Below are 26,059 nucleotides of genomic sequence, written 5' to 3'. Positions count from 1 at the left end.
ATCTCAGGGTTTGGCATGTGCTTTCAGAGAGGGACCACAGCCAGAACAAAAAAAAACTTGCGACCAAGCGTATCTCATGACCACTGACTCAGGTAAGAAATCTGGCCTTTAAGTTTTTTTTGTTTTAGGCAATTAGCTGGATGGAGTGGAGGGGGTTACTACAGTTAAGTGGTGGTGGTGGTGGTGGTGGGGGATACCCTGAACATCAGCTTTCATTGAAACCCTCTGGCCAATGTGACAAATGCGATCTTAGCTTAGTATGAGGTTGACTAAGGCTGAAGGTAATTGATAGCAACAGAATCACTAGGAAACCATTTACCTTTTCCAATGGAATTGATTGCAAATAACAATATGTCTAATCACATTTAGCTAGGTATGGCAAAAATATCTGATGCAGACAAACTTTTACTATTTTTAAAATCAAACTTTATTATCATACAATAGGCCATAAGAGTAAAAACAAATACTTTCTCTCTTCACGCTCTACCCCAATAAATGATAACCAAAAATCCTTAAAATATCATGTACAGCACTAGACAACATATTTGAAAGCAATGTCAAAATATTAAAGTTGAATTCCAACCAAAACCTTTTTTAGAGGTTTGAACCTCTGTCAGGTTTTAAATGGTATGTAAATCCTAACATCAGTTATCAGTTACGCTGTTCCCAGTTTTCTCCAGGCTACAAAATCCTACCAATCTATGTTAGGTCAAGAGGAGGCCTCTGCAGTCCTGTCCTAGGTTGACAAACTTAAGTTGTTCCGTAGACAGTGGAATGAATGAATGTTTTTTGGAGGAAAATAAAACAAAAAAGCTTGAAAAAAGGAAATGATTGCAGACACTACATTTAAGGACTAGTAAACTGCAAAATTATATTTTGTGTTTTGTGGCCTATACAGTGTATGATTTAGGTGCTGCCTGTGTTCTTGCTGGACAGATGGATGGTATAATGCAGCCTTTCTCTGCCTTTTTACCCCAGAGGAACCCCTAAAATAAATTTCAGGTCTTGGAACCCTCACCAAAACCAATTCATTGGGGTCAATGTAAAAAATTCCTCTTACAATGGTGGTCAGCAGGAAGAATGCAACCCTTAACAGTGGTGGTCAGAATGCCACCCTTAAAGCGGAGTTCCACTCACCCTGTCAAAAAATAAGAGTCAGCAGCTGCAAAAACTGTAGCTGCTGACTTTTAAAAAACAGCCTGTCCCTCGGTCCCGTGGTGTGTCCCACGCAGCCCCAAGTAGCGCTGCGCTTCATGAATGGTCCTGTAGTTTACTGGGACCTGTCACGTGTCCCAAAAGACTACAGGGAGGGAGGGAGGACACCTTCCATTTCCAATCGCCTAGGCAATTGGACCGGATGTGGGAGTGGGTACCTGTCAAATTTGGGTACTCGCTCCCCCCCCCCCCAAAGGTGCCAATCCTTAATGGGGAGCAGTCCTTAAAGCAGAACTTCTCTTTTTGGGTGGAGCTCCGCTTTAAAGACATCTACAAAGATCATTGGAATCATGTAGCTGGCTTTACCAGGTGGCACTGAAACTATGCAGCCATCATAAAATGGAAGGTCAATCAGGCACAGCTCAAGGAGCTCCTAAAAAGCTCTGGTGGAACCTTAGGGTTCCATGGAAACCTTGTTGAAAGTGGCTGGTATAAAGTCTGATTTTGGAAGCCTTTCAAAACCGTCAGTCTGGCCCATTCACTGCATTAGCAGCAGCTATGGCCATGTGGGGAAGAATGTCATGGGGCTAAGCCATTAAAAGACTTCCAACATCAAACCTTATACCATCCAGGGTGAATGGTCGTTGTTTAGAAGAAGGGATGGAATGAAGTTACATATGGTGAGGGGAACACCTACCCTAACTACTGTAGGTCTGTCTGTTCTCCAGTCCCTAAGACTAGACATTGGAGGCCAGTGGAAATAGATTGTTTTTAGGAGCAGTAGAATGTAAGTATCTACGACCTATTTGTATAGATTAATATGACTACCCTAAATAATTAAACAGTATTATAAGGATGTTATTTTTTTTGTATGGAGTATCCTGTATTTTATTGGAATATCTAAACTGAATTCCTATATTTTACAAGAGAATATTGTGTGGAGATAGTTGTCGTCACCTCCTGGATGACTTACAGTATGTGAGTATTGATCAATGAATTATGTGCATGTATGAAAATGTTGACGTATTAAGGGATGAAAAATTGCTGAAAAATTATGTACATAGTCCAGTACATTTTTGTTTCCTTTGCTCTTTGCAGAAGATGGTTTTCAAGTGGTTTGATTATGTGTTAAAAAAATAACTTTTTTATGCAGTTTGTGATATGAGAACATAAGATCTGTAGTTAGCACCAAACAAGATCTTACTAGTGGTTTGGAGGTAGGAGATATCTCCAGCAAGCTGGTTGTACCATAAATGGATCAAATCTAGTCCTGTCTCTGCTGAACCAGCTGAGATTCGATCCACCTATGGAGGCTTTAGGCTCCTGAAAGATATAACAAGCTAGGAAGTAATTCAAACTACAGCTTTACTCAGTTTTCTTTAGCTTTGTAACTTGGTTTGGGAAGCTTTAGAATATCCACTTCATTTCTGTATCTGTCTGTGTGTCTGTCTAGGAGATTTAATCATCTCTCAAATGGGAACAAAGACAGTAACAAAAGCAGATTTGCTTAGTGGATCCGGGGGGGGAAGAGCATACTGTATTTCTATATTTTATTGCCTTTATTGCCTCTTGTGTGTTTCTGTCCCACTGAACCCTGCATCCTCACATGTCTTGCTCTGTTGTCACCAGGCCAGGAAGCTAGGGAAATCTGTCCAATGTAGACAATTACCAGAGGTTTAACTTTTACCTATTCTATCAATTTGCAGCTAATAGGAAAAAAAGGTTCCAACCAATTCAGAAGAGGAATGATGACATTGTATTTGGGCAGATATCTGAAGGTAAAGTCGATATACAGAGTTTTCACAGCTGCTATCTAGCCATGACATGAGAGAGGGAGGAATAAAGAGCTTACAATAGTCAGTGTGCACAGTTACTGTTAGATGGTTTAGCATTACAAATACCAAGGTACACTTTAAGGCCAAAGTTCTCTATGTACTTTATATTTATACTAACCATTTTTCATAAACTCACAAACAAAGTAAATTGTAAGCTGACAATCAACATCATTCCATGCCCCTGTATTGAGCATTTCCACACAGTCCTCGTATCCTGAACCATCATTGGGTTCCCCGGACTTCCAGCTGCTGAAGTCCTGTAGGGGAGTGTTATCCACGTACACAAATTGCTTCTCCTTCTCTAGATCATTGATGCCAATGAAGACCCTCAGTAAACCCAAGCTGGAGATATAATCTGCAATCAGCGAATTGGTGGCCGCATCCTTGGGCATGGCCAAGGTGCCACCTCTGATTCTGCACTGAGTCAGTGCATCCCGGTAATTGCGCTCTTCTTTCACAATGTAATAAAACTTCTCATCTGTTTCTCGGATGCCAGCAATCACTTGATAGAAAAGAAAATAAAGTAAAAATTACCAAATTGTGCAATAGCTTAATATCTGCCACAACAAGATTTGCTGAGCAAGCCCCATCTCTGCTGAAACAGCTGAATGTTTACTCAATCTAATTTCTACATATTGGCAAAATAATAGTTTCTGCAATTCAAATCCTGCCATGAAAAAGTAAAGCCAGCCATAGATGGACCGAATCTTGGCTGGTTCAGCAGCAACCAGCCTAGATTTGATCTATCTTTAGGTTGTACTATTGATCAAATTCAGTACAACCAGCCTGTCGGATATTTTGCTTGAGATCACTGCTGGCGGCTTTATGCCAGCAGTGATCATTGTATCCTAGCTCCCTGCCACAATAGCTCCACGGGATTCATTCCCTCATCAACACTGATTGTGTTGATGGGGGAATCAATCTTCTTTCCTTCTATGGTATCACATATGGCCTGCCTTAGTTATGGCAGATCAGAGGAGTGATCCCCCCCTCCCCCTATGGCCTTCTTGGTTCAGGATTAATGCTTGGTTCCCCATGTCAAAACTGCCCCTCTGATGGATGGTCTGATAAAGGAATAATCAAGAAATGGCAAGACAATGAGGCAGAAGCAGAGAGGTCCTTGCACTGCAGCTACAGATTTCTCTTCAGCAAGGAGAACAGTGAGCAGTATAGTAGTGACATCATCCAATCCCACGCTAAATCTCAGGAGACTAGCAGTCAGAAACATAGAGCCTTAACAAAACCTTTACTAAGTGAATTATTAAAAATTAACCCCTTTCTGAGAAGCTGTTCTGCAGCGCACCCCCTAAAGAGCCGTTGGTGAACGTAGCCTTATTGCCTTAGTTAGAGCACACACAGCCAGGCACATAGCATTTTCCTCACTCTTCCAATGGCTCAAAGAAACAATCTAGGGGTGTATTTTTTAGGGTTTTATTAAAAAATAGAACTTGGATGGGGTGAGGCAGCATGGGATACCCCAAAACTGAAGAACTGGACTCTGAGGACTCCTTATCTATATTGCTGAACTGGACAAAAATGTCCCATAGAATCTCTAATGCTGATGGTGACTAAGAATTCTTCCAGAGACCAAAGCATATGGACCCTCTACTCATGCAGCCACAGGATCATCAGTTGCCTCCGTCCAATATCCACCAGGCTCTTCTCGGTGAGGGAGATGCAGGTTCACATCACCATAGGACAGTTGAACACTCTTTTCCCTCAACGTCCTCCTGGCTTTCTCCAGTGAGCTTTAGCTAGACCCAAATTGATTCCAAGACTAAGCTTGCAAATAGGCAAGCCAGCTATGCCTAGCAGACACCTGAATGTCATCACAAAGGTTCCTCTAGCACTTCTGCACCAGGGGCAGAACCCTTGCACAGGGGTCTCCTCCAGCAGGACTGGACCCAGGAACACTATACTGCAGCCTCAGGCCTCAGACTATTTATAGGGTCTCCCACCACCCACTGGGCATGCCTTCCCAAGGACTGGGATATTTAGGCTGCCCGCTGTTCTTCCTCCCACTATAATTCTACAAACCTCTAGAACACAGGGGGAAGTAACCAGGGCAGCAACCTGTATGACACTGAGCACCACTGAACACTCAACCCTAGCTCTTCTGATTACAGAGGTGCTAGACTACATTTACCTAACAACCTACACTAATCTAGGAGACTGCTATATCACTAATCTCAGTTCCTTGAAGTAGAGTAGGACTATAAATATAAAAATCTAATTTACATTTTGAACTGATTTATTAAAAATTCTGATTGTGAACTGTTCCTAAACCTACATTTGCTGCTATGTTATCCATTTTTAACTCTGTTAGCAAACTCGTGTGTTAAATTTATAGAAATGTGTATTAAGTATACTCACCATTCTTTACAAACATTAAAGACGACTTGAGATGACTGACTTTCAGGTCCAATTGTCCAACAGCTCTGCGGTACCTCCCACAGTCACAGAAAGTACCTGGATCAAAACACAGAATACAAATAAATTAGGGTCTTCTGGTCATCATATATGGCTGTGTTCACAAAGTGTGGTGAACACCTGGGTAGAGATGAGTGATTTGACTCAGAAATCTGGCAAAAATGGAAAAATCCGAAATGTTTGATTGAAGCAAGATGCTTGTGGATTTGTTGAGATGGTGTGCTCATCACATAGAACCTAAAAGCCCACTTTAGAATAAAAGTAAGCATCCTGCTGGAGGGAAGGGGAGGAAGAAGTGTCCCCAACATTATGACCTAAACCTGCAGGGGGCCCATTATTATTTTCGGGCAGTATACTACCTCTTTAATCATGTATGTAAGACAGCTGCTGATTTATTGAAAATGGCATTTTATATGTTTAAACTTGTTTGAAATTACAGTGATTGGGCTTACATAGACTTTAGGTTTTCTCAAATGATGTACAGGTAAGTGCTGATACCTGGTTTCCCCTTTCCTCCTGGAAGTCCGGGTAAGCCTTTATGTCCTTTGTCCCCTAAAGCAAAAATCAAAGACATACAGTTACATATATTTAAATGTGCAGAAATCCAATCAATAATCACTGTACAATATTTATCCTGACAATAGGACAGATACTTTTCTAATGAAAATTCTCACAATTGCATATTCAACAGGGAATTAATAAATTAAAATATCTGAACAATGAAATTCTAGAACAGTGGTTCTCAACCATCAAGCCATGGCCACCCTTCTCCTGGGCCTCCAGCCAACTGCAGATCACCTAACCTCCCACAGTGCCACCCAAACTCCGATAGTGGTCTGCAGTGCTCCTAAATCTCCCACATTGTCCCCAGGTCCCTTGAGACCCCAGAGTGTTTCCTAATCTCCAACAGTGGCCCCTGACCTGCCACAGTGCCAGCCAGCCCCCTGCAGTACCCCTAGCTTGCTGCAGAGCCTCCAGCTCCCCATGGTGCCCCTAGCCCTGCAGTACCCCTAGCTTTCTGCAGAGCCTCCAGCTCCCCATGGTGCCCCTAACCCTTAATAGTGTCCCACAATACCCACCTACTTACTGCAGTGCCCTCCAATCTCCCACAGTGCCCCTGCAAAGCCCAAAGCCTCCATACATCCCAGCCCCACAACTGCCCTCAGCTCCTTTCAGGAACCTCTTACCCTACAGGGCCACAAAGTCCCCTAACCCCCTCCAGAGCCCTCACCCCACACAGTGACACCCAGCCCCAACCACAGCCTTCCAGAATTTCTGCACATATTTTGTATTCCCATATGTTTGTTGTGTTAGTAAAAACCTTTTTTTTTTTTACTGTTGAGGAAAAAAGTTTTAGAAGAATTTGTGGGGTCATGGTCTCAATGAGATGGAGAAGCACTGTCCTAGACCATGATGAGCAGGAACAGAAGCCACTGAAAGGATGCTAGTTGCCAGTCTGTCCTATTGATCCTCCATCTACAATACATTGGGATCACTGATCGTGTGATTGACATGCGATCCATTAAGACAACTCATTTCATGTCTAACACACCATGTTATGCCTAGCTGCACTCGTTTTCGTAGAGTGGCACAATGAAATGTATATTACAATCAAACAGTGTAAAGCCAACCTAAGGGTGAAATATAAATAAATTCCAAACTCACTCCTAGAGCTCGAAAGAGCAGGGCCCTCGAACCCCTCGTGTATTGTTTTGTTACTGTATTGTCTCATGTACTGTCCCCCACTATAATGTACAGCGCTGAGCAAACCTTTTGGCGCTATATAAATACTGTATAATAATAATAACTCACTCCAACTTTCTTCATCTGCATAACCCTTTCCGAAATATTGAGTCAAGACATCCAAGAAACTAGCTATTCAGAATAATATCAGCCTTCATTTTTTACTGGACAAGTTCATGTAACAGAAAATATACTAAGGTGACAAAAACATCTTGGCAATGTACTAGGGAAGGGGTTATCTTTAAGGGCACATTCAGATTATTGTGGTTCCACATGCATGTTTCAGATGTCAATTTAACTCTTTGTCCGGGTTTCACCCTTAGGTTGGCTTTACACGGCTTGACTATAATATACGTTTCATTGTGCCACTCTATGAAAACGAGTGCAGCTAGGCATGCCTCGTGTGTTAGACATGAAATGAGTTGTCCAGGGGCGGACTGACAACTCATGGGGCCCCCAGGCAATAGGGGATCATGGGGCCCCTGTGTCCTTGCCCACACTCAAAAAAAGCCTATAAAAGGTACCAGTGCATTTCATGGGGCCCCCTACTGACCCCGGGCCCTCGGGCAGTGCCCGAGTGCTCGAATGGTCAGTCCGCTCCTGGAGTTGTCTTAATGGAATGCATGTCAATCACACGATAACGCACATGCGCTAATGCACTGATACAGTGTGAACCCAGTCTAAATACTGCACTTAAGGGCCCATTCACACAACAACACAATGTGCTGCAGGGCATGTGTCGATGTGTTATGGCACTCTGTATTAGAATGAATGGGCAGCAACACACTTTAACATAGGCACTGTCTGCATGATTTTGCATCACAATGCACAGGACAGTGTATTGGGATGTGCTGTGTTAACGTGCACAGGGGCAGACTGACCATTTGGAAACTCGGGCACTGCCCGAGGGCCCGGGGTCAGTAGGGGGCCCCATGAGATGCCCCTAGTACCTTTTTCATAGGATTTTGGGAGTTTGGGCAAGGACACAGGGGCCCCATGATCCCCTATTTCCCGGGGGCCCCATGAGTTGTCAGTCCGCCACTGAACGTGCACATACATTTTAGAGGTGTGGTGGGGTGCCTTTCACAATTAATGTATGCAATGTGCATTACCCCATCAGCCTGATGTGAATGAGCCCTTAACCTCTCACCATCTATGTAACACATATGGCTTTAATGTCAATGTGTGTCCACAGCGACCTGAGGTTGTGTGCTGAGAGCATGCTCACTGCTCGCTCCCAGCCCACAGACAGAGCTGTCACTGACAGCTCTCCATCATGGTTTCTGATCTGGAGCCCCTCCAAATCATATGACCACTGTGAAAGGGGTTAATGTTAAAGCAGAACTCCGGGCAAAAACGTCTTGTTGCTGATTTCCTACCTTCACTGAACATCATTCATGTCATCCATCTTATGGCCTATTCATTTTTTTTTTTAAATAAATTCTTTATTTTCAAACTCCAGTAAAGCTTCAGTAAATTAAATAGAAAATAAATACTAACTGACATGCAAAATCAACATCTTCTATTCCAAGTATAGATAAAGCTTAAGGATTCTGAGCCAACCACACTTATCAGAATTCCGAATATGTGCAAAAGAATACATACATGTCTTTAAATGAAATTTCTGCACTGCCTCTCACTATATTCCATTTTCGGAGAAATAGACAGGAAGGACAAAGGAAGGAGAAGAGAGAAGAAAACGAGAGAAAAAAAAAAACAAAAAAAGAGGGAGGGGGCCTATTAAATTTCAAGTCAAACCATTAATTCTCTTTGGTTTCCTGTTTGTAAGACCAGTGGCTGCCATGCCTCCTATTCCCCCAGCCACTGGTCTTGGCACATCCCTCCTGTAGTCTTTTCTCCAGGAAGCAGTGATGAAATTCAGCCACACTAAGGCTCCATGCAAACTAGCATTTTTTTAAGCTCTTAGAAGCTGTTATCAGCATTTTATCTGCTCTTAGGAGCAGGGGCGGACTGACAACACATGAGGCCGCCAGGCAATAGGGGATCATGGGGCCCCTGTGTCCTTGCCCACACTCAAAAAAGCCTATAAAAAAGGTACCAGGGGCATCCCATGGGGTCCCCTACTGACCCCGGGCCCTCGGGCAGTGCCGAGAGCTCGAATGGTCAGTCCGCCCCTGCTTAGGAGCTAATAGTTCTATCCTATGTGATGCACACTATTTTAGGCTAGTAGCATTATTTACTCTCCAGATTTTTGGAGCAGAAAAAAACATTGATTTTGTAGAGTTTTTGGGAGTGTTTCTCCGTCAAAAATAAAACACTAAATGCTCCTAAACGCTACTAAAACGCTGCTAACATCTTTTTTTACCCCTCCTACATGTACTGTAAAATGCTAACTCTCCTAAACGCTTCTAAAGGATACTAAAATGCTACTAAAAGATGCTATTACCAGCATTTTTATCCAGCCTTTTTCTACAGCATTTTTTTTACTTAAAAAAACACTATTGTGCATGGAGCCTTACAGTGGTGGGAGGACCGAGACTCTCAGAAACATTCAACATGTACAGACCTAGTGTACCCGCCCACATTCAATACAATTCCCAGAGGTTGATGGGAACTGTGGTTTCCTTTTACTGCAGAGAGAGAGGCAAGGATGTGAAGTAATCAATGCTGTTACACCTCCACTTTGGCAAAGCAGATGCTGTTGCCTTCTTGAATTACAGAGATGAGGTCATGAAAATTCAATAGTAAGGATGGTAAGGATTCTTAAAATGTCATTAACTAGTTAATGTTTTGTGTAGGGGGGGGGGTGTACTAATGGGTGATTTTTTTTTGCCTATCCTGGAATTCTTCTGTAACTACAATACAGTATATCCCAATAACATAATAAAAATTGCAATGATGATTTCTGCCCAGAAGAGGGCAGTATTGTCCTTCTAAGTTATAACAGCCATCAAGGATACAGGATAAAACCTCTTGATTATGTTCTACAGAGAAGAGGTTTCCGGAGTATTTTTAGATTTTGGGGTCTATTGTCAATGTTTTCACCTATGATTCAGACAACTTTCACCCAAACACATTATTTTCTGTTTGAATAAGGAAAATAGCAATATTAATTCACATTTTATTTAAAATGAGTGCACTGCGGTCCTTAGCGCAGAACACAGATCTTTATTAGTGTGAGTACTCCTACACCCCCTGGGCCAAAAAAGGGAGAGGGTCGTCAGGTGCAATACCCAACTAGTTCTCATCTGGGACTACTTCACTGTAGATGTTGGAATTGCTTGGTCAGGGACACTCTCAAGACAGCCGGGTGGATGAGGAGAGTTTCATTTGAGGTCTGAAGAGGTTCACCAAAGGGGACTTAGTGCTCCTTACTAAGATTGTTGCTGATTTTTTTTGTCCATTTTTGCAGAGAAGTTTATCCTCAAAGTTGTACAGTTCCTTGGGCATCCCATATACCCCTAGACTCCATCCAAGTAGTTAACCCCTAATGAAAAAACAGCAAAACCAAGCTCAAGGACTATTGTACTGACTTCGGATGAGAGTGTCGGAAAATGCTTGTTGCCTGGCAGTGCATAGTTTAGGGGGGCCCAAAAACTCAGCGACCCTCAAGAGGGTAGCGCTACATTTACAATATAAGAAGAAATCCCTTCTTAGACAATTGTCACTGAAAAAAGTGTCCCCATTGGCTGCCTCTCTTCCGGTTGGTGTCCTCATTTTTATTACTGGTGATCAGGATGGTTAGATAGAATGACAGACAGCAATAAAAACCTGACAGTGGATGTAACCCATCACCATTCTTTCCAAATAAAAATGTTTTCCTTTGGTTGTACTTAGGCTACTTTCACACTGAGGAATCTTTGAAGCGCATTAAAAAAAAGCACCTGAAAAGCTCAAGAAAAATGTTTCCCTATCAGGGGCGGTCTGACAACTCATGGGGCCCCCGGGCAATAGGGGATCATGGGGCTCCTGTGTCCTTGCCCAAACTCAAAAAAACCTAGGAAAAAGGTACCAGGGGCATCTCATGGGGCCCCCTACTGACCCCGGGCCCTCGGACAGCGCCTGAGTATCCAAATGGTCAGTCCGCCCCTGTTCCCTATGTATCCCTATGTGTCTTAAGTCACGCGTCCTTAAAGCGGGGCAAAGGTGCGATTTTTGCCTTGATTTTGCGGTGCAAATCACATGCAATTTCTGTGCGGTGCAATTTGAGCCGTACATTTTGTATGGTTCAAATCGCACCATATCCGCACCAAAATATTGCAGGACTTCTTACTTTTGTCCGCAACAGAATCGGATTGCATGGGTATTCACACCTATGCGATCTGATTCTGCACCGCATTTTGCGAACCGATTTTGGGTTGTTGTTAGCTTAGCATATACACCCGCAGCGGTTCACATGAATGGGGTGTGATCATGATGTGGTGCGGAAATTACACAGCAACGGCTGTGAATTCTGCGCCGCATCTGTGTGAACCCGAGCTTAAAGTAACAATAAACAAAATCCTTATCGAAAAATGATCCATACACACTACTTAGCTGTCTTGTAATTTTTTTTTTTTGTGAAATCCTTACTGCGTTTGTTTTTTTGCTTCATTGTAACATCTTTTGTGAACTCCCAAACCCCTTCTTTTCCCCCTCACTTCCATTTGTTTAGAACAAGCAGTGCGTGTTAGTTGCGGTCATGGGCACTGCTGTATGCACACTACACATCCCATAGTCCATAAGTCCATCCCATAGTCCATCTCATTATCCGTAGTCCATCCCATAGTCCATCAGATAGTACATCTCATAGTCCATCCCATAGTACATCTCATAGTCCATCCCATAGTACATCTCATAGTCCATCCCATAGTACATCTCATAGTACATCCCATAGTCCATCCCATAGTACATCCCATAGTCCATCCCATAGTACATCCCATAGTCCATAGCACATCTTATAGTCCATAGTACATCTCATTGTCCATAGTCCATAGTACATCCCATAGTCCTTAGTCCATACCATAGTACATCTCATAGTCCATAGTCCATCCCACAGTCCATCTCATAGTCCGTAGTCCATCTCATAGTCCATTCCATAGTACATCTCATAGTCCATCCCATAGTCCATAGCACATCTCATAGTCCATCCCATAGTCCATAGTACATCTCATAGTCCATAGTACATCTCATGGTCCATCCCATAGTCCATAGTACATCTCATAGTCCATAGTCCATCCCACAGTCCATCTCATAGTCCATTCCATAGTCCATCTCATAGTCCATAGTCCATCTCATAGTCCATCCCATAGTCCATAGTACATGTCATAGTCCATCCCATAGTACATGTCATAGTCCATAGTCCATCCCATAGAACATAGTACATCTCATGGTCCATAGTAGATCTCATAGTCCATAGTCCATCCCATAGTGCATAGTATATCTCATAGTCCATCCCATAGTCCATAGTACATGTCATAGTCCATAGTACATCTCATAATCCATAGTCCATCCCATAGTCCATCTCATGGTCCATAGTACATCTCATAGTCCATAGTACATCTCATAGTCCATAGTACATCTCATAGTCCATCCCATAGTCCATAGTACATCTCATAGTCCATCCCATAGTCCATAGTAAATCTCATAGTCCATCCCATAGTCCATAGTACATGTCAGGAATCATCAAAAGAGATTGGCTATGTTCCATAGTCCATTTCATAGTCCGTAGTCCATCTGATAGTACGTCTCATACATCTATTGAGAATAAATGTAGTCATCCTCTAACAGGAAATCACAGTGGCAAAAAAAAAAAGAAGTGATTTGTAAATTTGGAGGAGGCTGAGAGCAATAGAAGGGATTTTCTGAGTTAAGAATATATACTTGGATAGAGTTTTTTAACCAGAGTTTAATGTCACTTTAAAACTAAACTCCAATCAGGTTTTCAAAAGCACCAATTAATGCAGATCTGTATTCATTACAATATCCCCAGTACAGACGCTTTATACTGGGAGAGAGGAAAGGAGCATTTGCCACCGGTCAGGTATACTACATGCACATATATTGGCATGAAACATGCTGATGGGGGGGGGGGGATCAATGTGAGAAGTGGGACAAACTACTGCTGCTCCTTCTCTGTGCAATCATTGACTGCGGGCAAAGAGGTAACCTAGCTTTACTGCTTAACTACACCAGAGAAATGTCAGGTTACCGGCCTAGGTACTCAACCAGGTAGGGCTGTGTAAATCTAAGGGCTGGATGAACAGAAATACAAATCATTGAACAGGTAGGACAGCTCTCAGATATGCATTTCAATGGTGTGCTTAGTTATTTCCCTGAAGTTCATTTTTAATGCATGTACAAAAACAGTAAATGGCGTGATTGTGCATAAAGAATATTGGCACTATAGGCATTTGTTCCAATCTTCCTTTTGTGTCTATATGAAATCTGCTCTGGAAGAATTCTTAACAGAGTGTAAATAAATATACAAAAACACACAAAAAAAGGCCTAAAATTCACACAATTGTGAACACGCCTGTGCTGTTACACTTGTGTGAAAATATAATGCATAGTCATGGTTAATGTTCATATTACAGTGAATTGGCAATTTATACAGTTAATTTTCCTAAAGCCATTGTTTATTGACCTCAATATACAGTGCCTTGAAAAAGTATTCATACCCCCTGAAACATTTTGCCATGTTACAACCAAAAACGTAAATGTATTTTATCGGGATTTTATGTGATAGACCAACACAAAGTGGCGCATAATTGTGAAGTGGAAGTAAAATGATAAATGGTTTTCAACATTTTTTACAAATAAATATGTGAAATGTGGCATGAATTTGTATTGACTCCCCCCGGAGTCAATACTTTGTAGAACCACCTTTCGCTGCAATTACAGCTGCAAGTCTTTTTGGAGATGTCTCTACCAGCTTTGCACATCTAGAGAGGGACATTTCTGCACATTCTTCTTTGCAAAATAGCTCAAGCTCTGTCAGATTGGATGGAGAGCATCTGAATAGTAATTTTCAAGTCTTGCCACAGATTCTCAATTGGATTTATGTCTGGACTGTGACTGGGTCATTCTAACACATGAATATGCTTTGATCTAAACCATTCCATTGTAGCTCTGGCTGTATGTATTAGGGTTGTTGTCCTGCTGGAAGGTGAACCTCCACCCCAGTCTCAAGTCTTTTCCAGACTCCAACAGGTTTTCTTCTAAGATTGCCCTGTATTTGGCTCTATCCATTTTCCCATCAACTCTGACCAGCTTCCCTGTCCCTGCTGAAGAAAACCATCCACAGTTGCCACCACCATGTTTCTCGGTGGGGATGGTGTTTTCAGGGTGATGTGGAGTGTTAGTTTTCTGCCACACACAGTGTTTTGCTTTAGGCCAAAAAGTTCAATTTTGGTCTCATCTGCCCGGAGCACCTTCTTCCACATGTTTGCTGTGTCCTCCACATGACTTCTTGCATATTGCAAACAGGACTTCTTATGGCTTTTTTCAACAATGGCTTTCTTCTTGCCACTCTTCTATAAAGACCAAATTTGGGGAGAGCATGACTAATAGTTGTCCTGTGGACAGATTCTCTCACCTGAGCTGTGGATCTCTGCAGCTCCTCCAGTATTACCATGGGCCTCTTGGCTGCTTCTCTGATTAATGCTCTCCTTGCCCGGCCTATCAGTTTAGGTGGACGGTCATGTCTTGGTAGGTTTGCAGTTGTGCTATACTCTTTCCATTTTCAGATGATGGATTGAACAGTGCTCCATGAGATGTTCAAAGCTTGGGATATTTTCTTATAACCTAACCCTGCTTTAAACTTCTCCACAACTTTATCTCTGACCTGTCTGGTGTGTTCCTTGGCCTTCATTATGCTGTTTGTTTACTAATGTTCTCTAACAAACCTCTGAGGGCTTCACAGAACAGCTGTATTTATACTGAGATTAAATTACACACAGGTGGACTCTATTTACTAATTAGGTGACTTCTGAAGGCAATTGGTTCCACTAGATTTTAGCTAGGGGTATCAGAGTAAAGGGGGCTGAATACAAATGCACGCCATGCTTTTCAGGTAATTATTTTGAAAACATTTTGAGAACCATTTATCTTTTTTTTTTCACTTCACAATTATGGGCCACCTTGTGTTGGTCTATCACATAAAATCCCAATAAAATACATTTATGTTTTTGGCTGTAACATGACAAAATGTGCAATATTTCAATGGGTATGAATACTTTTTTAAGGCACTGTAGCTGGTTAATATACTGCCAACTTGTGGCCATTTTGGTTATTGCACCATGATGTATTTCCCCTTCCTTGTCATATTGCCCTCATGGGATAAAAATGGCAGCTTGTCTCATGCCACATGTTAATGTGCTCACATGGGGGAATGCATTACTATGTTCTGACCTGCAAATAGTCTTTTAAATGATCTGCTGCATCCTGTTGTCTTTTGTAACTTGCTGTATTCAATAAAGATCTTTGTGGATGAGAAAAGGTGTTTGGTGAGTTCAGCTATCTCATAAAGACTGTCCGCGGTGATTGTATCTGCTTATATGGGCCATGCATAGAGGTCTCAGCAAGGGATCAGTCACTATTTCAGCAGTTGGAGGCAAAATAATGCCCAAAAAACATAGGACATGTAATGTCATAGAATAAACATTAGATGGAGCTAGCTACACACCAGGTCCAGATTGGCAAACTGGTGTTTTTTTTTGGCCCACATGTGGTCGTTTTGCTTCTCATTTGTGGCCCTTAGCCAGTATAAATGAGGCTGCAGCTGTTCTCTGTTTGATAACAGCTACAACTCTCCCCTAATTCTGCAGCTCAATGCCACAGGAAAGGCTTTTTCTGAGTCACAATATTGTAAGGTGCAATTAATATAATTTAATGCAAGTCTTTTTTCTGAAAATACATAGTGTGGTCCTTACTTGACATATTGTGGCCCCTTGACATTTTGATTCCACTCAATTAAACCCACTGTGTAATTTGAGTTTTACATACCTGCACTTTCTGTAATAGAGTAGTCCATGACAAAATAAAGATCTGACATTTTTGCACCAATGGATTTAAGTGAAACTACACTGAGCACCACAAAGCAAAAGAACCATTTAATTCATTTTTAATACTCAAAGAAAACTCACCCATCCATTCATGTCTCCATGCTTAATTTGGCTGAGAAATCCCTTAGAAAAATACCCCCTAGCATTCCTGGCCATGGCCATCTTGAGTAAGGGCAGATGATCCATGTACCAGTTACTTCCTGGAATCCATCTGCCCTTAGCTCAGGCACGCAGGCAGGAGGGTGTGCTTAGCTGAGAAAACCCCTTCTCTCCTTGAGACCCCTGGGATGCATGACATCATTTGCCTAGGCCTGGAAACCAGGAAGTAACTAAACAAATGTAAAAAAATGTTCAAAGCAAGTAAATATGATATACTCTATTTACTAACGCTAGCAGCATAAGGAATTAATATAGTCAGTGTTGATTGAGTGAAGTTTCACTTTAAGGGCTCATGTACACTGCAGCTGCTAAATTCACGTTTAGGAGCTGTTCAGCATTTTTTTCAGCAGCCCCTGAACTCACCCTAATGGTTTCCTTTGTGTCCATGTACACATCTTCCTTTACAGCAGTTGAGTTTACAGTCATTTACAGGCATTTGAGTTTCAGTCGTTTTTTTAAAAACTTGCGTTCAGCAGTCGATTTTATCAGCGTTTCAAACGCAAAATGCTTGTAAATGCGGCTAAACATGTCAAATCGCGTTTATAAGCGTTTGCGGCTCAAATTTTTTTTAACTCTTCCAGTTCTGATGCTGCCCAGAGACATTTTTCATCATGAAAAATGCAGGTAAAGCATTTTCAAGGTACTCAGATGGACAAAACACTGAACACAGGATGTTCCTACCAAGCTTGTCACACATTGTAATGAACAATTCACACCTCAGACCTCTCCCACCCTTGGAAACAAAAGAAATGTAATGAGCAACTCACACCTAAACTAATCTCATCACATACTGCTGTCTCTGCTTCTACTCTCTGTATTTCTCTGAAAAAGTCTGAAATTGTTAATAATTTACCACTTTCAGTGCATTCTGGGCATTTGGGAGGTTCTCTTGTGCTTATCTTTAAAAAACGCTTCTAAACACAAACGCACATAAACGGGCATTAACGCATTAACGCATCAAACGTGGCTAAACAGACGTTTTTTAACCTACGTTTTCCAGCAGTCAGTTTCCATCGTTCAGAAGTGTCCTGTGTACATGGGGCCTGAGCCCACTGTATCAGTATCCAGTATCAGAGCCTTCCAGCAGGTGATCACTAATGTACATACATTTGTCTGCTAATTCCCTCTAGCATTCTCTATGATAGTTACATTGTATCTCTTGTTACAAATTATTATCTATGCACCTCAGGTGCTTCTAGTGGTTAAAAAAAGAACATTCATTCTAAGAGAAAAAAGCCTAAAGAACATTTCCGCATAGAATGAACATACATGCATATTCACTGGCAAATGGCTATGCAGATAACAGACCCCAAATTATCCATCAGCTGAACTAAAGACTCTGTATTTGTGCTGAAATGTAAAATGCCATCAGAAGTCAAATACTACTCCAGAATCCAGAGATACTTACACATTGTACATAGTACCCAGTGCCTGGTAGTTTTTGAGGTTGGAGGTTTCAGTACCAAATTAAGAGTATTAAAGTATCCCCATACACCCTGACACCTACAATTATTCTGACCCTTAGCCTACCATCACACCCTCTCTTTATACAGTTCACCTTTACCCTAAGCCCCTACTCATACCTATGCAATTGTATGACTACCCCTTTAGAGATTGATGATGAATGGGATCCCCCTATAGTCCTGCACAACCAGTCAATCTGCATTCTCCACTCAAGCTTGCACTTGGAGTCAGAAATCAGTCCTTCAGCTTTTGTTTTGTATTTTATTGAGAGGATTAAAACTTGGATAGGGTAAGGGGGGTATAGGATACCCAAGGGAACCAACAATTGAGGACAAACTTCCTGGAACTATTCACTAAGTTTCTCTTCTGTGTCACAGTCTCTGTTGGAGAGCTAGCCAGCATCTCCTGGTAGTACCACCCCATACCCTAGACGAACTCCTCTTCACCCAGCAATCTGGAGACTTTTCCTGAGCAGAGGATCTGGCTCCTGTCCCTTTAAATGAGGTGAACAGTCACTAGTAGGGGGCTTATCTGGTTTCCCACCAGAGTGCTCCTTCCTCTATCCACCCAGGGGGTGCAGGTGTACTCACTCTGATCCTCTCCTGTACCGCTTGTGGGTTGGCTGCTGCTACCGCCTATCAGCTGGGCTGCTTCATCCCTGCCATACAGGTGGTCCTCGCTCAGGGGGCCAGTGAGTCCTGAGTTTTCATCCTCTCCAGGCAGGCCCCATCCCACTAGGCCTCCTGGCAGCCTCCTTCCTCTCCAGGCAGGCCCCATCCCACTAGGCCTCCTGGCAGCCTCCTTCCTCCAGCCTCACATTTTCCTTTCTCTACACTCTTTCGTCTGTCTCTCCATACTCCCCCATTCAGCTCTCCTGCTACTGAGCAGACACCTAAACTTTTGAGGGAGTTCCTGCCTCTTGCCATGACTTCTGTTGGGGATTGGCTGAGGTCCCTCAAGAGTGCAACCAGCCGCTTCTCAGATCCACCTTCTGCCTCCAAGGCCCTCCTCCAAAAGCCTCAGAGCAGGGGGAAATTCCAGAGGGGCTGGCCTGCAGAGTCTCTCAGCCCTGACCAAAATTTGACCCCTCTGGCTATTATACCTGAGCTGCTACCAACTCCTGTCTAACCATTAGGATCCAGCTCCCCCTAGCTAAACTAGGAGGGTGCAACGCAATATGACGTGCAAGTCCTTATCTTGGCTAAATGCAAATGGAAATGCACACTAAAGTGACCCTGTCAGGTTAACAAAATAGATGGATGCAAGGGAAGGAGTATTATACTTCTCTCCCCCCAGAGGCTCATGTCTCCTACCTCTCCTCCATTCCAATACTGGAGCCTCCGAAATTAGCTTCAGCATTTGGTACTTACAGTATCGTCGGATGCCTGTATCACCCGGCATGTGCCACGGATCCTTACTCCAACCATCACTGCTTTGTCTTTATAATGACACAATAATATGCCAATATGTGCAATAATGGGGTCAGAGGATGGAACTACCAGTGTAGGGGACACAGAGTTGTCAAATGTCACAGAGACTGATGGAAGCTATTACACTAAACTGGAGGGAAGGTAGGAGACACAGGTCTAATGGGGAGGTGATTATAATTGCCCTTCTTTTGGAGAGGCTTTTATTTTGTATTTTTTGTTAATTTGATCGAATTGTTTCAAATGTGTGTTAACGGAGATAAAAGACAAGAAAAAGTGCAATACTATGCACATGTATAGGTCTGAATGGAACCTAAAATGTTATTTCACTTTGGGATGTATTAAATGTTGTTGGGTTGAGCCAAGCCAGTGGTTGACCAAGGTCCGTAGAGGTCTCATAGAGCTGAACATTAGTTTTAGTATGACTGTCACTTTAAAGGTGTAGTCTGCCTTTGTGACCCAAATTTGGGGTGTAATATGAAATATGGTTTTGTTCCTCAAATCCACCACCATTATCCCCAAACTGACGCCATGTACCTGAATCATGGGGTGCTTCCCCCTGGTGCATACTGTTGTTTTTTTTAATTTAACATATCTGCACATAGCTGAGTCTGCACAACCCTGTCATCCATTTGTAGATCCATTCAAAGGGATCCATAAATGCATAGACTACAAGTCTCATCCACCATCGTGGCAGAGGGACTCACAGAGTGCCGACACTAGTGCGACGTCATCACGCTTCCATTGTTCCCATATCTCTGAACAGACCTGAGGCTAGGATTTAGACACTACAGGAGCACTAGAGTGCAATGCAGAACACTGCATTGCACTCTATGAACTGGTTTGGGCTGTAATGCTCTGCAGGCTTCAATCCAAAAATGTAATAAATGCACATTTTCATTTTACTATTATGGGTGCGTTTATTAAATTTTTGCCAAAAGTGGACTGTTATTAAAGAAGAAGTTTGAGATTGTTAAAATAACAAACATACAGTATATACTCTCCTCCATGCTGCAGCACCTAATGCTGCAGCTGTCCCCTCTGGCTCTAAGCTCAATAACTGAGTGATCACACGATCAGCTTATGGCTCAGCTCTTGGTTTTCTCAGAGGGGAAACCAGTGACTATCAGTCACCCCTCTCTCCTCTGCCCCTCCAGCACTCACTGGAGAGTTGGAGAAAAGAGGGGGTGGCACAGCTGGCTTCGGCTCTCAGCTGAGCGTTGACAGCTGGAGCCAGCTGTGAGTCACAGTCAAGCAGTTGAGTGGATCCCGACAATATTGCCAGGGTCCTTCCACAGGCTGTAGCAGTTCTGCCACGTCAGCTGACAGTGTGCTTTAGCCCTTTGTCAGCTGATTCTTGGCCACAGGAGAGGAAAAGTAAATGCACTCCTGTGACCCACAAGAGAAGCATTACCAAAAAAGCTTTGGCTATACTTCTCTTTTAAAGAAAATCAAAAATTTTCTCATGTGTGAGAAAGTGCCACATCCTAGAGAGACAACATAAATTGCAAATAATACTAACAACAAAGAACGATGCGTAATTCATACAAATATTACTTTGATTTTTTTTTAGAACATTTTTAAAAAAGGAAAACCAAGTGTCCTACCTTTTCCTCCTATAGGGCCAATTTTACCAATCAGCCCTTGGCCACCCAAGTCCCCAATTTCTCCTTTAGCACCTGAAATGTAGAATATGTTAACAATATGAAAAAAAAATAGAAATCACTCAGACACACCGATCCTTTTTCAACACAAGTTTCATTTATCTCTCATTCACACTATGTTGCGCAATGTCATGAGACGAACATATGCGCTTTTTTTTGCACTTTGTTGCACTTCACGCATGTGGCAGTCCATTTATTGCAATGAGCTGCCCAGCTTGTGATAAACAAGCTCATACAGTATACCTTTCTGCATTTCGAGCACTGTGTGTTTTTTATAAACTGCGCATTTTGCCACGTTTTACACGCCTCTTACCTACTGCATTAACCATGAACATTGCCAGTGAATGGCACAGCAAGCTCAATATGCGTTTTTTAACTTTTTTTTTGCCTTAATCCAGTACTTGAAAATAGGGAGCACAACTATTCAGAGGTTGGAGATAAAGTCTATAACCAAATAGCAAATTTCTCAACATCAGACTGGGAGGAGGGACAGCTATAAAGAATAACATGACAGGGGAGTTTGGTGCTACAGCAGGGACTGTTCCTTTAAAGAGATTCTTTTGCTAAAATGAAAGCTCCCAAAAAAAATCCCAAATCAGATAGTAAATACTTACCACTACTGTCACCCACATCACCGATTTTACACTGTATGAAAAAAGAAACAGCTGTCTAAAGATTTCCATTTCCAGGCAGGTCAGATTTATGGTTCCCTATTGGGCTCCAAAGTTGGAGCCACCGATCCCTACGTTATCATTGTGTCTGTGCGTGGGTGGTGCCCAATCTGGGGACAGGGAGGATTACATGCTCATGACTCTAGAGCATGGGTGTCAAACTGGCAACCCTCAAGCTATTACCAAACTACAAATCGCATGAGGCATTGCAAGATGACAGTTACAAGCATGACTCCCAAAGGCAGAGGCATGATGGGACTTGTAGTTTCGCAACAGCTGGAGGTCCACCAGTTTGACACCCCTGCTCTAGATGCTGACAGAGGCATATACCAGAACAGGAAGTTGGAGTTAAAATGGCTCTCTCCATAAATGAGCTGCACTTCTCCAGACAGACATTAGTTAACTCTGGATTGCCACAGTTCTGTAACTTTTATGGATAACAATTCTTTATTACATTTGCTCCTTTTCCCTTGCAGCATTTCTGATCTGGTGCAGCGTGACATGCATCGATCTCCACCAGCTCAATTACCTGTCACCTCATCCCAGGGACCCTGATCCATATACTCAATGCTTAACTCTACATGATATTAGACTTGAATCCTAGGATGCTCAGCTCTGCACATGCTCCATGCTTATTCTCACCTGAGGACTCACTCTATCTTCTGTGACATACAGGCTGGGTCCCTAGGAAGGCCCTGTACAACAAGTCGGACCCAAAACTGAGGTACCGATAGCTAGGGAAGGAGCCTAAGCACACAAGCTCCTACACTACAGCTGCCTTTTGGCACCTATGCCAAGTCACCTCCGCTTCATGACTGGCTGGCTGCTATACTGTATGCATATAGACACTAGTACTGTAGTCTTTAGCAGCATCAATATAGCCATCTCAGGCTAGCTTGAGCTAATATCCATGGATGCACAGCCAGAGACATGACCCATCCTGTCTGTCTTCAACTTATCACACAGGCACTTTGACTCATGGCCATCGGGCTATGGTTGGTCATGCACATGGGTGAGCTTTTGTTGAAGCACATTAGCGTGCATTAGCATACAACCTGACTGCTGTGTGTACCCTTTGCCACTGAGGGTATTAAAAGCCTTCCTTTCTGGTGGCTGGGGATCTGTATTCTTATAAGCTGCATTAGATTGCTGTTACTCTGATTACAGGTGACATGGATCCCCTGTCTGCTCTTGTCTCAAGCCTGTTGGCAACTTTGCCTGTTCCTGTTATTCTCTTTGCCTGCTGCCTGCCTTGACCTTCACTTGGACCCCAACTATTCTCATGCTTGCCGCCTGTCTCAACCTCTGCCTAAACATGGACTACTCTTGTGCCTGCCACTTGGCATGATCTCTTCCTGGACATTAACTATTCTTACGTCTGCCTGCGGCCCTGACCTCTGCCTGGACACTGACCTGCTGCCTTATCCTGTCCTGTCTCTTCAATTATGCCACCCTGCTTCTGCAAACCCCTTGGTGGGGAAAACCCAAAGACCCTGACCTGGTGTAGCTTTCAGTAAAATAGGTTGAAGGCCACTAGGGTCACCCGCCCATCACTGCTTGCAGAGTGCTCTGGTGAAGACCAAGCAAAAGTACCTGCCAGGGGTGTCAGCCGTAACAACTGAAGCTTTCAAAAAGTCAAAGAATGAGTTTTTGTGGTACTTACACCCTCCCTCTTGGCACTAATAATTTTTTCATAAGCAAGTGTTGAAATTGAGTTGTAGCCACATATCACTTTTTATGTGATTCCATGGAAAGAAAAGTCCCACTTATGCTAAAAAGCCAGGGATCTTATTTTTCAGGCCAATGAGTATAAATTAAAGGTGAACACCAGAAAAACAGAAATTCATATTTGAAATCCAGATATGTGAACTGTTTTATCTGTTTAAAAGCTAGGATTCTGTTTAACTAATTATATGATCCACACAGCACTCCTGCCAGACAGCACAGCCAGGTTGTGGATATTTTTTTTTTTCAGGGAAATACATACAAAATATATAATTCATATATACTGTGTATATGTATATATATATATATGTGTGTGTGTGTGTAGATATATATATATATATATACACATATATATATATATACATATACACAGTATATATGAATATTTTGCATTTACTATTTCCAGACTAGAGGAGGAACTGTTGGATCTTGTTTAGCAAGTCGGCCATGTTCATCTTAAAGTACAACTAAAGGCAAATTTTTTTTTTTAGTTTTGGGTAGAGTGGAGAGTGATGAGAACACCTATCAGGTTTTTATTGCTGTCTGTGCCCCTATTAGGGAGTGTCACCCTCTCTATTTGTCCTGTTTACTATTATCATTAAAAGTAAAAGCAAAGAAAACCCCAAATTTTGGATTGTCCCCAGAAAAGTAATACAGGGGATATCTTTCAATGGAGGCACTAATTCTGCTCACCTGGGGGTCCCCAAGGGACTTCCTTAATTTTCAGGGATTTTTTCACTTCCTGTTTGGCTATTGGACAGGAAATGATGGGAAATCTCTGTAATGGGACACAGATGGTAAAAAAGAATCTGACTGGGGCTATAACCCTTCCTTGCTCTATCCAAAATTAAAAAAAAAAAGTTTTGCCTGTAGTTCCACTTTAAATACATTGGTGAAAAAAGTATGTACTGTAGTATAGATGGCGCCATTCAGGGAACACTTTGCATTTTCTCAATGAATGCAAAGTGTTCTTGGCATGGGACCATAAAGAAAGTGGAGATCAGTGGAGTAGTGGTGCCTACTACACTGATTCCTGGCTTCTACTTGGATCCCAAAGATATGGCACATACTGTACATACTCACATTGGTCCAAGCTAGTCAATGTAACTACTGTATGTAAAAACTGCCATACCTAAACCTCATCTTTAAAATTCCACTCAACCTAAATACAGTGAAAATATTCCACAAATGTCTATTACCTTTTGATCCCATAGGACCTTCTTTTCCCGATTTTCCAATCTCACCAATATCCCCCTTTTCACCAACATCACCTGAAAAAAATGAGAATTAATGAGGAAGCACAAAAAATACACACACAATACATTGAGAATTCAGCTTTTCTTTAATTGGAACCTTATAAATTGTTGGCTGGCATGCTGATTCTCTAGATTATATGTCAAATCCAGCCCACCAGGCAATTTCATGCGGCCCTTGCACCTCTCCTGCAGCAATGGCACCCCCTTGTTTCTGCCCCCTCCTTGTTTCAGCAGTCTGCATCAGAGAGGAAGACAGAACTCCTCCACCAGATCCTGTGCTTCTCTGTGCAGCTGGAGAGGCTCGTCTCTGCCCCCCCCCTTCTCAGCAGTTGGCAGCAGAGAGGAGGACAGAACTCCTCTGCCAGATCCAGAACCTCTCTGTGCAGCCACAGCACCCCCTTGTCTCTGCCTTCCCTGGTCTCAGCATTCAGCAGACTCTGGAAGCCCTCTGGTCCTCCTCCAGACCCTGCACTTTCTACTTCCCAGCTCTGCCCTCAGCTTTTTTCTGGCAGTAGCACAAGGTAAGGGTGTTGCTCTGTGATTTAAGGGGGCGGGGGACTTCAGATGATGGGGTGGCTCTTGACATCTGATGTAAGGGGGGGGGGGTGGAGTGCTGTGGACATCAAGTCTTACAGATATAACGGGCAACCGTAATGCTCATGTGGTCCACGATAATCCACTACTGAGCACATTGAGTCCTGACTTACTTACATATATACTGTAGGTATTTAGGTTTGAACAAAAAGTTGTCCAAAAACCTTCCCTGTTTGGGAGGAAAGCAAAAGAAAACCCCAGGCAACTCTGACCAGACCCTGGCTCTTGGGGTAGATTCCTGCCTGACACCCCCCCTCCCCCCCCAAAAGACAATCAGATTGGTTCTGTGGATCAAAAAAATACTTTAAATAATAATTATATGTTTGGATTGAGAAAATAATAATAATAAGAACAACAAAAATATAACAATGTTGTTGCTGTTTCTGTTACAATGACATGCAGAACACACAAATTAACTTGTTGTCAATGTTGTCAGCGGGATGAGAAGTGAAGGAAAATCTCCACAAATGTGTGCTGCAGTGCAAAGAGCATGCTGATAGGAGGAGAGAACAGAGTGACAGTGAGATGAGCTCATCAGTGTACTGCTTCTTCTTTCACTGTTTAGTCACGGGATGGGTATGTGAAAGAGACCTGTAAGTGAAAGTGAAACTCCATCAGAAAAAGATTAGCTCCCTTCTCCTGCCAGGTAAGACAGAAATACAAATCATTTTTACAGCAAAACAGTTAACGTCTGTGTGTTTGATTTGTGTGTTTAGCTGTGTAGCACTGGCTGTCAGCAACTCCTTTAAACCAACGGCAGGATGTTTCCTCCATCATTGCTTTCCTTGCTTAATGGACAGCTTAGGGAGAATGAAGGGGAAAGAAGATGTGAAGGACCTCTTTAAATGAAACTGCAGTAGAGAAAGATCAGGTCTGATACTCTACCAGACAAGGCTATGATGTGGCAGAGCTGTGTAAATTTTAGGACTGG

The 26,059-nt window shown here is 42.6% G+C and overlaps 1 protein-coding gene across 1 annotated transcript in view; it reads right to left on the bottom strand.

Moving 5' to 3' along the window:
• Positions 1-403: 403 nt before the first annotated feature.
• Positions 404-26,059, bottom strand: part of COLEC10 (collectin subfamily member 10) — a 68,574-nt gene continuing 42,918 nt past the window's right edge. Inside the window, exons 3-7 of the mRNA XM_089659050.1 lie at positions 24,478-24,549; positions 20,826-20,897; positions 5,919-5,972; positions 5,364-5,459; positions 404-3,492 (exon numbers count right to left, since the gene is read on the bottom strand). Coding sequence (XP_089515176.1) covers positions 3,104-3,492; positions 5,364-5,459; positions 5,919-5,972; positions 20,826-20,897; positions 24,478-24,549 — 683 coding nt within the window. The 3' untranslated portion in view covers positions 404-3,103. The remainder of the gene's footprint in view (positions 3,493-5,363; positions 5,460-5,918; positions 5,973-20,825; positions 20,898-24,477; positions 24,550-26,059) is intronic.

The sequence above is a fragment of the Staurois parvus genome, unplaced genomic scaffold (assembly GCF_062004578.1).
Source record: "Staurois parvus isolate SC_StPar_1 unplaced genomic scaffold, SC_StPar_1.0 ptg000030l, whole genome shotgun sequence".
Taxonomy (NCBI): domain Eukaryota; kingdom Metazoa; phylum Chordata; class Amphibia; order Anura; family Ranidae; genus Staurois; species Staurois parvus.
The sequence above is the reverse complement of the archived record's forward strand: the minus strand, read 5'-3'. Positions and strand labels throughout refer to the sequence as shown.